Source organism: Danio rerio, chromosome 21, assembly GCF_049306965.1.
Source record: "Danio rerio strain Tuebingen ecotype United States chromosome 21, GRCz12tu, whole genome shotgun sequence".
Classification (NCBI taxonomy): domain Eukaryota; kingdom Metazoa; phylum Chordata; class Actinopteri; order Cypriniformes; family Danionidae; genus Danio; species Danio rerio.
The window spans coordinates 21,128,696-21,141,045 of NC_133196.1; the positions used below are offsets into that span (position 1 = coordinate 21,128,696).

The window sequence follows — 12,350 nt, forward strand, 5'->3', positions numbered from 1 at the left end:
AGGCCTCAGGGAAAAATCTGAAGGGATTATCCCACACAGGAGGGGTCAAAAAAATTTCAGTGATGTAATAGGGTGAAGCAAGGTTTCATTCACAGACATAAAGGACTGTTTGAAGTAATAAAAAAAAGTTAGCATTCAAAGATGAAAGAGCACACTACAAGTTAATAATTAAGAGCAGACTAGAAGTTAATTAACACCAATAATTGGTCTCAATGTCATTACAACATTAACATATTTTTTTAATTTAATTTTAACGCTTGACCATAAGGCCAAATACATATTTGTAGTTTAACTGTGATGTTCATATGTTAAGAAAACTCGACCTAATTAAAAATAGGCAAAATTAAAAATAGTTTGACTTCTAATTTAACAAGACCATTATTGAAAATTCTGACCTAATCAATCTAAATTTTCCAGGTCAATTTTTCCAATTAATTCCCTACTGTGTGTGGAGTCTTGTGACCCTGGTCTGTTAAGGCTGATTTATACTTAATATATTATGATTTGTACTTATTATATTATTCTGACATTTTCCGACACAGCCTTCGCATACAAGCGCACCTCTAAAAAAAATGAAAGTACACGTCACAATGATGCATGGCACAAGATTTGTGATTGGTCAGTTTGGTAGCAGTGATGAGAGTGGGTGGCGTGGAGAGCCGTGTTTTAGGCAATGCGCGTTGTAATTTCAGTTGTTTAGCATTGATGTTCAATAAAATATCATAGATAACAGACCATGTGTTTACTTCAATTGTTTTAAAATTAAATTCAAAACATTCAAAAATTTCTCACACGTAATAAGTGTGCATATTTACTGTACAAAGCTTGTCAGTAAACAATGAGGGCAAAAACTAAATAAATCAAATAATCATTCATTAATTGTAATCTAGTTATAAGGTTCAATCAATCGAAATATTGATTTCAAGCTAAATCGCCCAGCCCTACTTGCTCCTCTGTAAACTCGTTTGTGTTTTTAAAAGTAGGCTTTTTGAAGAAAATTCAATGCAGGTAAACTATATCTTTTCACAAAACATGCCAATGTCTAACAGAATCGTGACAAAACTCAAACACAACTGTATCAAAGGCCTAAAAAAGAAAAAAGTGAGAATTTCAGGCCACCTTTTTAAACTTCAAAACAAGCCCCAACATGCCTCAGGGCAAAATCTGAGGGGTTTATCCTGAACAGGAGAGGTACAAAAAAATCACCAGTGATGTAATGGGACCAAACCAAGTTTGGCTTGAACAGACATAACAAAGGTTTGTTTGAAGTTTCCCCAGATTTAATTTAAAAAGCAAGTTTTAGATGTGCAAGTCAGCAAAGGGCCGCCATTACCTGGAACGATGATGATATTATGAGCCTCCTTGATCAGATCCACCGTCTGATCCACGTTGACCTCGGTGTGGGTACCTGTGATCTCCATAGGCTTCCCTGTGCCGGTGGATGATGTGCCGTAGCCTCCCAGAATGACATTAGCCAGGGATCGGTTCATGGCCTAGTGAGAAAAAGATCCGAAATTGCAAAAATCAGGGCAATGCAGGGAATGAATACCACCTTTCAGTGGAAAAATTGTGTCAAGAAAATGTGTGTCAAACATGTGTTGTGACATTTAGACATTAAAAACAGGATATAAACAAGGCCAAAGTGGCTCAAAGAGGAATTTGCATGTGGATAAAGGATAATCCTTTAAAAAAAAAGGCGTAGTGTTGAGTTTTCAAATTGCTCCGGTTCAAGCCATGGGAGTCATTATAACAGGAACATCCAGTCTTCCAGATCAAGATTTTTAGACCAGCACACGTGTTTTAATAGCCAAGATCAATTAAGCAATGCGCAAATGATTTACAGTGACCTTTTATAGTTTTGATCATCTTATCTATTGATTCTCTTTCCACTTCTTAACACTAGCTATGTTTCCATCCAAAAATGCGAATTAACTTCATACGCAAAACTTCCTGATCATCTGGTGCCAAACAACAGTTAAAATGGGATTTGCTGCGATAAGAGAAGCAGCGAGAATCATTTCTTCATTTAATAAATAACTTGCACCTCAGAAGACAATCCTGACACACAGTGAACGCGTGGTGCCGTTTGAAAGTGTGAGACGCGGAGCACAGACGCTCTTGATTCTGGAGATCATTAATAACATAATAACACTAATACTAAAACGGTTAGGGCATTTTACAATGACCAAAACAACATTTCAGATGCTTTACAGTGTGCTCAGCCTGCTGGTTTGTCCATTCGCAAACTTTTTTATCATTACATGATCTCTTATAACAAAATCACAAGACCTTTTTTAATGCGCATGCTGGAATTTGTTCAGTAAAAGTGTTTCCATCGTAGTTTATGCGCATCTTTTTTTTTTTTGAAGAAAAAGTTGATCCTACTTAGTTATGCGCACATGTTCTTTATGCGCACTTTCAAAATTTATGTGCATCTTGCCGTTTACATAAACCGGTTTAAGCGCATATCCAAAATGTGTATAAAAATAGTTGTATGGAAACATAGTTACTGTTTGGCTTGCTAGCCTTTTATTTGAAAGCAAATTCATATTTATCTGTCAAATGCTTACAATCTTTCAAAAGGTTAGTTTTAGTTTTATCTCTAACTTCAATTGCGAGAGTATTTTTGTATTTATGCAATCAGTTTACAGTAGAATTGCAATATTTTAGCTCTTTCAGCTACAGGTATGTTGACTATGCTTGGCCACTGGTAAAACAAAACAACAGGAGTGCTTGCAACTCTGCTACAGCAATAAACTATGTTTTTAGGCAATTTGCATAAACCAATCGGCAAATCATTATACACTCAGCCAGCTAACCAATCAGAGTACATTATGAATTTCTAAGGAAGGTCTTCATAGAACCAAGAATATGCAATAAAGGTAAAATGTGTGAAAAATAATGTGAATTTTTTTCTAAACAAAGCATGAACAATTTATTGTGCACAGCAAACACAATAGTGGGGGACAAATCAAGTGTGACTGTGAACTTACCACACACATGATGTATGAGAGGATGGCACCAGAAGAGCCAATGAGGGCACCCACAATGGTCAGCAAGTTGTTATTCAGCAGGAAGCCTTCAGCGCATAGGGCCCAGCCGGAGTAGCTGTTTAGCACTGTGATCACCACGGGCATGTCGGCCCCTCCGATGGCGGCTGTCAGGGTCAGGCCCTACAAACAAAAAGAAAAGCAGGGTCAAAGAGAGGGTCATACAGAGAAAAAAGGGTGGAGATCAAAGGTTACAGTGATGACAAGGGAGCAAAGCGCAACAGTAACTCAATTCCATCGTTTAAAGTCTGCCAAAAGAAAAATCACAAGCCTGAGGTATAAGCATTGTACACAACGTTCATTTCTCTAAAACCGGTCTGTTCATTTCACACTGGTCGATCATACAAATAGGAAAGGTGATCTGGCGCACGCCAAAGCAACACATTTCACACAGATTTGGTTGCAATGGGCTTCAATTAAGACATGAGGTGTTTGTCAAAACACAGTATTGGTTTCACTCGTCCATGATATCATCCCTGTATTATTAAACAACGCACGTTCCACTGGGAACAGGCTTAAACAAAGCCAGCTACCACACATCACGTAAAAAATACGGTTAAACAAGCAAAAAAGACGGAGACTTGAAGAATATCGCTGTAAAAAGAGCCAGGCTGCAGCTGATTGTTTATCTTTATAGGAGGTAAAAGGAGCTGTATCAAAATGTCAGCTTCCTGAATATTGACAAATGACAAAAGGCCCATGACACCAAATGTTTTCCTGGAGTTTTTTCTCAATTTCATGAATGTGGTTCATGCTTATCCATAATAATATGGTGACATTTAAAAAAAAAATACAGCCATAGTAGAGTGGACTTCATGCGTTTACCGATCATCATTTTAATACATGCTGCACTATGTTCTCAATCTCTCTCTATACTCCATGACGATTTACAGAATTTCTTTATAATGTCTGTTCTCACAGCACATTTCATGTTGTAAAATTTACAGTAAATGTTGCACAAGCATTTTAAATTGTGTACATTACTGACCACCATTACGTTAAGATGTAACAAACAGGCATGGGTCAGTGGAAGATTCTGATGGTATGATAACCTGGGGTATAAATATCACGGTTTCACAGTACTGTGATTACTACTCTAAAATAAATTCTTTTTAAAAATCTAGGTGAAATAAAATGTTTTGTTGGATATAAATTGAATTCATTAAAGTAAAAGCGATTGGTTTTTCAATTGTTTACTGAATTGTGGGCTAACCAGTAGCTTTCGATGGATGGTCACTTGCTACTGGAGATACTGTTGGCCTGAATAAATAAAATAGTATTTGGCACCACGTTAAAAAAAAAAAAAAAATAAACAAAAAACACTGAATTTTTGCAGTTTTAAAAGCTTGACTTGTGGTTTTAAAAGCTTGACCCTGAAATCGGTTATTGTACCATACCTAGCAGAGGTGTGAACTTACACTGGTCTCACAGAACACAATTTTATATTTTACTTCACAGCACAACAATTCTTGTATAAAAATGTGTACTTTTTTTTAAATTTTAAATATGTATTTTGTAATACAAATATATATGTAACTATTATCCCGGTTGCTTTTTGAGTGTTGTCGAGCGAGTTGTTAAATGCCTATGGGTCATGCGCTCAACAGAAAGGGCTGCAATTGGCTCTAATATTGATAAATGGCAGCAGTGATCACAGCTGATTCATGATAGACGCGGTGGTGAAAGCTCGCTTAGCAGACACGCTTGTGTCTGGATCAGATCCACAAGAATCGCTACAACAGTCGAGAAGAGGAAATGTCACACCAGCATGTCAAAGGGCCCACAGTGAGAGAGAATGAAATGGAGTTTACTTCCAGTTCCACTAAAGCAATGAAAATGGGGCTTCTACTGTAACTTCAGTGTCAGTAAACGACTGTTCAGAAAACACACACAGTGAATTGTACAGAGTTTCTGCATTTTCATTACTCGTGCTCGCCTCCCTCGCCATAGTATTTTACCACCACATAGCGTATATGAGATAAATGACATCAATACGTAATAACCGGTTAGGATTTATTACTGAACTGATACCGAATTGTCCAATGTCAAAATGAAATACCACTCATTTTGACATCCCTATGCCTAGTAACAAATACATACAATAAATGAACTCTAAAGGAATGAGCCTAGAGTTTTTTTAAATGTTTCTTTCGCATTTTTCTCCACTACATTTGCATAATTGTACAGAAAAAGTGCATAAAACCTCCATATCATCTATAATATGGGCTATATATCCATTAAGTAATGTAAGATTATAATAGTGTTGTCATACTGAATTTCGGTACTGAAATTGTAAAAACATCTATTTCCTGCTACCATTAAAGTGCTGTTGAGCACGTTCTTAAACACTGCTTATTTGCCATTGAGTTGGCGTGCTTAACAGAAATGGCCATGAAGGTCATCAGTTCATCACTGTTTAGTGTTACAAACACACATACAAACACCGGAGCTGTTCGATCAGCTAGTCAAGCATTGACTACTGTAATGCCCTATTCACTGGTCTCCCAGCCAGCCTCATCTACAGATTACAATATATTTAAAACTCTGCGGCAAGAATACTCACTAATACCAAATGTTCTGCTCATATTACCCCAATCTTGTACGACCTCCATTAACTCCCAGTTGCATACCACATTGAATTCAAAATTCTCCTCCTTGCATTTAGATCCTTAAATGGCCTAGCTCCCTCTTATCTTTGCAACATGCTTGTCCCCTACACCCCTACTCGTTCATTACTTTCTGCTGACTCTGGCCTTCTTGCTGCCCCTCAGTACCATGCTCACTACGTTATGTTAATAATATCTTGGAATTTAAATCTTTACTTAAAACTTATTTTCTGAATGCTTCACTTCTGATCTGACAAACTGAACACTTTATCTGATCCACCAGCACTCTGCTCATTTGTCTCTTAGGTCTTGTTTTTGTGTTTCCAGTTTGTTATATTTGACTTCCTGTATGTTTGTGTATCTAATGCTGTCTACATTTATCTGCTTGTACCATCTCTTTTTGGCGCATTCTTTGTAAAGTGTCCTCTAGCTCTAGAAAGGCGCTATATAAATAAAAAATTATTATTGTAATTATTATTATTATTATTATTATTAGTCTGTTTATGAGCTAAAATGAGAGCGATCCGCTGATAAATCGACTGATCATTGTGACTTTAACACTGATACAGGGACACTGGTGCAGTTTAAAGTGGTAAACTGATGAGCTTCAATTCCAAATCAGTCATTTTGGTTGAGCATGTAAATATAATGGCTAGCAGTGTTTAAGAACATGCTCAATTGTTGTTTAATTGTTAGCAGGTAATGGAAGTTTTGAAAAATTCTGTACCATCTGGAACTAAAATAATAGCATAATTTGAAAAAATAGCTACTCTATCATTTACACTACAAAAACAACACTTACACAGGTAAAAAAAAAAAAAAAAAATGATAATCTTGCTTCAAAAAAAAAAAAAAAGAAATTTTCTAGAGAACCTGTATGTGAATCCCTTACCATGACAGCAGAGAGAGCAGAAACAGAGCCCAGGCAGGTAATGCCAGTGGTGTAGCTGGGATCAAGCATATAGGGGATCATGCCGCCCACACTGGCTGCCATGAGGGTGGCGTTCAGCGCATGACGACCAGGAAGCATTAGCGGAGCAGAGTTCAGGAGACCTGAATGAGCAGAGCACAACACGTAAGCATTCTTAAGCAAAGATACACAACTATACGTCATGTTGTTAAAGAGTACTTTGCGCATCTGCTAGCACTGTATAAACTATAATAACACGCACACCACTTCACATCAATTCAAGACAAATATGTGTGTGCAGGGGAAAAACTCAGTAGGAGTCAAATCAATTACACTTCTCTGCCGAGTAACAAGTTAGCGATACAGTTGGATTGGGCGATTATGTACTGTATTGTACACAGGCCCCTTTTTAGGCTCAAAGAAAAACTAACAAGGATAAAAATGAGACTTGTAATCTGCTTTATCAGCAAAGGCCTGCAGGCTTCAGTGCAATGGGAAAGCTCCTGAAGATAATGCGTTCCAGCTTTGAGGGACAAGTGGAAAATGACTGGCGGGCGGAGGGACTAATTAGTGCCAAATTCAGAGGGGTTCCGCCTGGCCAGGCTTTAAACATGAGGCATGTGTGGCACCGGTGGGCTGCTGGGGTTAACAGTGAAACAAAGACAATGAGGACCTGGAGATCTATACTAGGGTCTGCATGATTAACTGAAATTAAACAGAACTGTGGCATGGTTTAGCGCGGTTTAATAAAAAAAAAACGTAGAGCAGAGTGGGTCAGTGTGTTTTACACTTTGGTTCAGTGCTTTACATAAACTTGTATCTTCTGCAAATTTGGGTTTCTTGTAATGTGCATTTGGGAACTTAACATGCGCCAACCATGTTCCTATAGTTGTAATTAAAAACTAAATAAGCCAGCTGCTGTCAACAAAAGAGAAGCTTTTGCACTCAGTATAGTTTTCCTCAATAAAAGCTTTGTTTTGACATTTAAAATATTGATTTTATTTTTAAAAAAGTATTGTTTATTGCATAAAAGTATTATAATTATTAAATCACATTATTTTAATTTCCACAAAGTGAAATATTAACATGACTTATAACCATCAACATCATCATTTTGTAATAGATTTGTTATGTTATGTTAGGTATGTTTATTACATACAACTATTATTATTATTATTATTATTATTATTATTATTATTATTATTATTATTATTATTATTAAATCAAATTATTTAATTTCTACAAAGAGAAAAATTAACATGAAAATAATAATAATAATAATCATCATCATCATCATCATCATATGACAATAATTATAATTATTTTAATTAAAAAAGTATTGTTTATAACATACAACTATTATTATTATTATTATATTATTATTATTAATAAATAATATTTTTATTTCCACAGTGAAATATTAACATGACAAACAACCATTAACATCATCATTTTGTAATAGATTTTGATTAAAGTATGTTTATTACATACAACTATTATTATTATTATTATTATTAAATCTTATGTTTTAATTTCCACAAATTAAGCGAAATATTAACATAAAAATCATCATCATTATGATCATTTTGTAACAATAATTATGATTATTTTAATTAAAAAGTATAGTTTAATAGATACAATTATTATTATTATATCTTATTTTTTTATTTCCATAAATTAAGTAAAATATTAATATGACAAATCATCATCATCTTTTATAAATTAAATTCTTATTTTTAATGCTATTAACTATAGAAAGGCATTTTAACATTGACAGTGTAACATCTTTTTACTAAACATTATTACTAAATAAAATGTATAAGTGAAATTACAAAAAAAATCAAAAAAATATATTGTAAAATATAATACATATTATTAGAAAGTCGTAATAATATATAATCAATTATGTTGCAGCCAAACAAAATAATAATAAAGCAATAAACAAACAAAAACATAATTGTGAAAAATTGTAAGGGCACGTTGACAAACCCAAAACCCGTTCATTCCTTCAACCTTATGTTTCAAATCTAAATGACTTATTCTTTTTTTTTTTTTTGGAGCAAGATGACGAAGTTCTTCAAAAAATAACCCAAATCTTTTTGTGCTCCACAAAAGTCAGTTGGGCATTCAGTTTTGGCGCAACATGAAAGTGACTGAATTATGTCACTTATTATGTATCTATGTTTACTTTCAAAACAAGCAGTACCTTGCAGTTTGCCATAAGCCACCAGAGACCCACTGAATGTGACTCCACCGATGTAGGTGCCCAGGTAAGCCACGATCTTAGTGAGGTTGGCAGCAGGGTCGGTGGCAAAGTGAGGATACTCCACCATGTACTCGGCCACACAGGTGAGGACAGCGGCCAGACCCACCAGACTGTGGAAAGCAGCAACAAGCTGGGGCAAGTCTGAAATCTGGATCTTTTTAGCAATGGTCAAACCTAAAAAGTGGAGCAAACAAAGTAAAATTAAAGGTGCTTAATGCTTAATTCACAATATTTGAAAAAGTGTTAGAACAAATCTTAAAACAAACTTGCTGCCAATCTGAAGAGGTGTGTCTAGAGCAGAACAGGAAATTAGCAGATCCATTACAGATAAAGGGATAGATAGCAAATTTGCTTTGGTTCTAATTGAGAGATGAGAAAAATTGTTTGCGTCTGTGTTGGTTTTTCCTTAAATATACTACATTTACATTTACATTTAGTCTTTTAGCAGACGCTTTTATCCAAAGCGACTTACAAATGAGGACAAGGAAGCAATTTACACAACTATAAGAGCAACAATGAATAAGCGATGTAGCCAAGTTTCAGGTGTGTAAAGTCTAAGAAAGAAAGCATTAGTAATGTAAGATTTTTTTTTTTAGTTAGTTGTAGGGAGTTGCATATTAGTAAGGAAAGTGGAGACTAAATAGTTGAGTTTTTAGTCGCTTTTTGAAGACAGCGAGTGACTCTGCCGCTCTGATGCAGTTAGGGAGTTCATTCCACCAACTGGGCAGATGCTCATCTTATGCTCTGCTTGTTTGTTCATTTACAATCTTTCTGTCACTCACTTTAGCTATGATAAACATTTTCCACCACTTAACACAGCACTACCAAAATGTGTCCAAAATTAATAAATGGAACACTCAACTTTTTTTTATTCATTCAGCCAATTTCCAGGCCATTTTTAGCTTCCTGTAAATTAATGAATCGGACTAGACCATTAAAATTTCACTAAAGAAGAGTTTTAATGATCATTTTAAATGCTTGTAGTAACATCATGTATTAAGGCCGACTGAAAAGTTGCTTTTTTTCTAGGTCAGTACTGCTAGGAACTATACTCTCATTTCACTGTAATAATCAAGAAACTTTGCTACTGTACCAAGACAACTATGTTACCTTGTTGCCTAAACAGAAAAGCCCTGGTACACCGGGTGCCATTTCACAACTTTACGCTTTTGATATTTGCTTGTTACAAAAAGGAAACAGTGTTTGTGTGCATTCACGCTGTATTTGTTAACTGATAGTCCTGTTTATCATAAAGTTCAGACACCAATAAAACAAGCAGCTCCACATTCATCTCACCTCCATGCATCATCATCTTTATTATGAATACATGTTCACCCAGATCATCTTGTACTTGAGCACCACCAAGCCATGTTTACTATCACTTCAGCAACTCCATGCACAGGATCAAACAAAATCACATTAGTCGACCAGTTTTTAACATGATGCATCAAACTAAAGAAACAAGTCTTGGGCATTTTTTAAATAATGCTTTACGTCTGCCTTTTTGCACGTTGTTTAATATTAGTTACTTATCAGTTTATTTCCAATTATCAGCAATAAGCATGAGCAAAAATCATCCTGATCTGCACAAGCCTTTATATTTCAAATAAAATTTAGTCTTCCATGTGATACAAAGCTAAAGTTTACCAGTAATACACCACAAACTACCATCAAACACATAAATTACTATAGCAAGACATGTCGCGTTCACTTATTAATGACATCATATCCAGACTATACCATTTCTGTCACCAGGGTTGCTCAAAGTGGAACAAATATATTAAAATAGAGACAAGTGCCTGTTGGAAACATGGGTATGTTTGTTTTGGTGCTTAAAAAATATCAGCATTCGTTTAATGCATCTTTAAGACCTGCTGGTAAATGAGTCAGATTTCAAGTGGCGTGTGTACATGTGTGGATGTGAATCTGGAGTGCAGGTTTGGGGAAGTGTGCATACAGGGCATATTTAGGCCGGGCTGAGACCTCAGGGTTCAACCATCTGGAATGAAGCAGACTTCTGGTTTGAGCTGGGGCTGCTCAGGACGGTTTTAAACTAAGTTCCAGCAGGTTTCCAGGAATAATTAGCAATTTAGATTAGACATGACTGGCTACAATGCGCGATACCGTGCTGTGTGACTCACACGACCTGATGACCATTACCTGGGGTTGCAGGGAAATTACAAAGATTATTTGCATACACATATTATGTTCAAAGGCCGCTGACTTTAAAAAAAAAAAAAAAAAAAAAAAAGTGTAGGTATGTACTCACCAGCAGTGCCACCCACTGCCATGGCTGCACTCATCTGTGCCATGAGCTCAGGAGAAGGTTTCAGCACTCCAAAAGTGGCTGCAATACCTCCAGCCACTCCAATCATGCCAAGGGCGTTTCCGAGACGGGCTGTAGACTGTGTGGACAGACCCCCCAGAGCCCCCACACAGCAAAGGCCAGAGCCCAAATACATCATCTGTTATCCAGACAGAAAAACCACAGGAAGTTAGGATGCACATCCTCCCAAATCCTGTTCTCTTTTGCTACAGAGTAACTATATTTACACTAGAAAAGCTTTTTTTCACATGGTAGCAATAAAGCTGTATTTAGCAGGTCTCAAAGAATCTTCAATATTTTGTTCAACCAAATGTGCCTCTTAATAAAGCATTATTATTTAAGCATCATTTCTAAACTATGATATTATTAATTGACATATTGACATTTAATTTTAAATTTTAGTTTAAAATGTGTGTGTTAGTAATTTGAGTATTTCAGCTTTTCATTTTGTTAAACAGTTGAGAGTATTCATCATTTAACCAAATTTTGACCGAGTTAAAATAATTGCATAATATTTTCAGTGGTCATTTAAAGTTTAGTTTTTAACTATGTAATACTTGTATTATCATAATTTCAATAGAAAATTTATTTCACATCTGTAGTACTGTTTTCAATGCTACTCCAAGGGACTTTACAAGTTATCATTTTTGCAATATTGAAATATTTACATTCAACCCCAAGTAACTGTGAAATCTGGCTCAAATCATGCTGTTAAGCTAACTTCAGGCATAGTTCACACCCCAAAGGTATTCTGTCATCATTTACTGACCCTGTCTTGTCTAAACATATTTGTATTTCTTTCTTCTGATGAACAGAAAGGATAATTTGGGAAAAACAAAAGCTGGAGACTGTTGGAATCTCATTTTTTACTCTACTACAGATGCCATTGGCAACCAGTATCCAACATTTATCAAAATATATTTTTTTGAGTTCAGTGTTAACAGTTGGAAGCACATTAGGGAGAGTAAATGGTAAGTCAATTTTAGTTTTAGGTGGACTATTCTTTTATGTGACAGCGTTTTACCTGTTCAATGTTGTAACCGCTTTGAAGAGCAACTCCATAACCACCAACAAACACACCAGTAGGAAGAAGATACAAGTAGTTGTACTCTGGAGGATCAGTGGGCCGCTTGAACATGTCCAACATCCTCTGAGTGACCAAGAAACCACCTGATCAAAGAGTTAAAACACA

General features: G+C 35.7%; 1 protein-coding gene across 2 annotated transcripts in view; it reads right to left on the minus strand.

Moving 5' to 3' along the window:
* Positions 1-12,350, minus strand: part of nnt (nicotinamide nucleotide transhydrogenase) — a 64,938-nt gene that overhangs the window by 20,426 nt on the left and 32,162 nt on the right. For both annotated transcript variants that reach the window (XM_073934421.1, NM_214756.1), the window contains 6 exon segments: positions 12,183-12,328; positions 11,102-11,297; positions 8,773-9,006; positions 6,549-6,709; positions 2,994-3,173; positions 1,334-1,493 (listed from right to left, as the gene is read on the minus strand). In XM_073934421.1, the coding sequence (XP_073790522.1) occupies positions 1,334-1,493; positions 2,994-3,173; positions 6,549-6,709; positions 8,773-9,006; positions 11,102-11,297; positions 12,183-12,328 (1,077 nt within the window).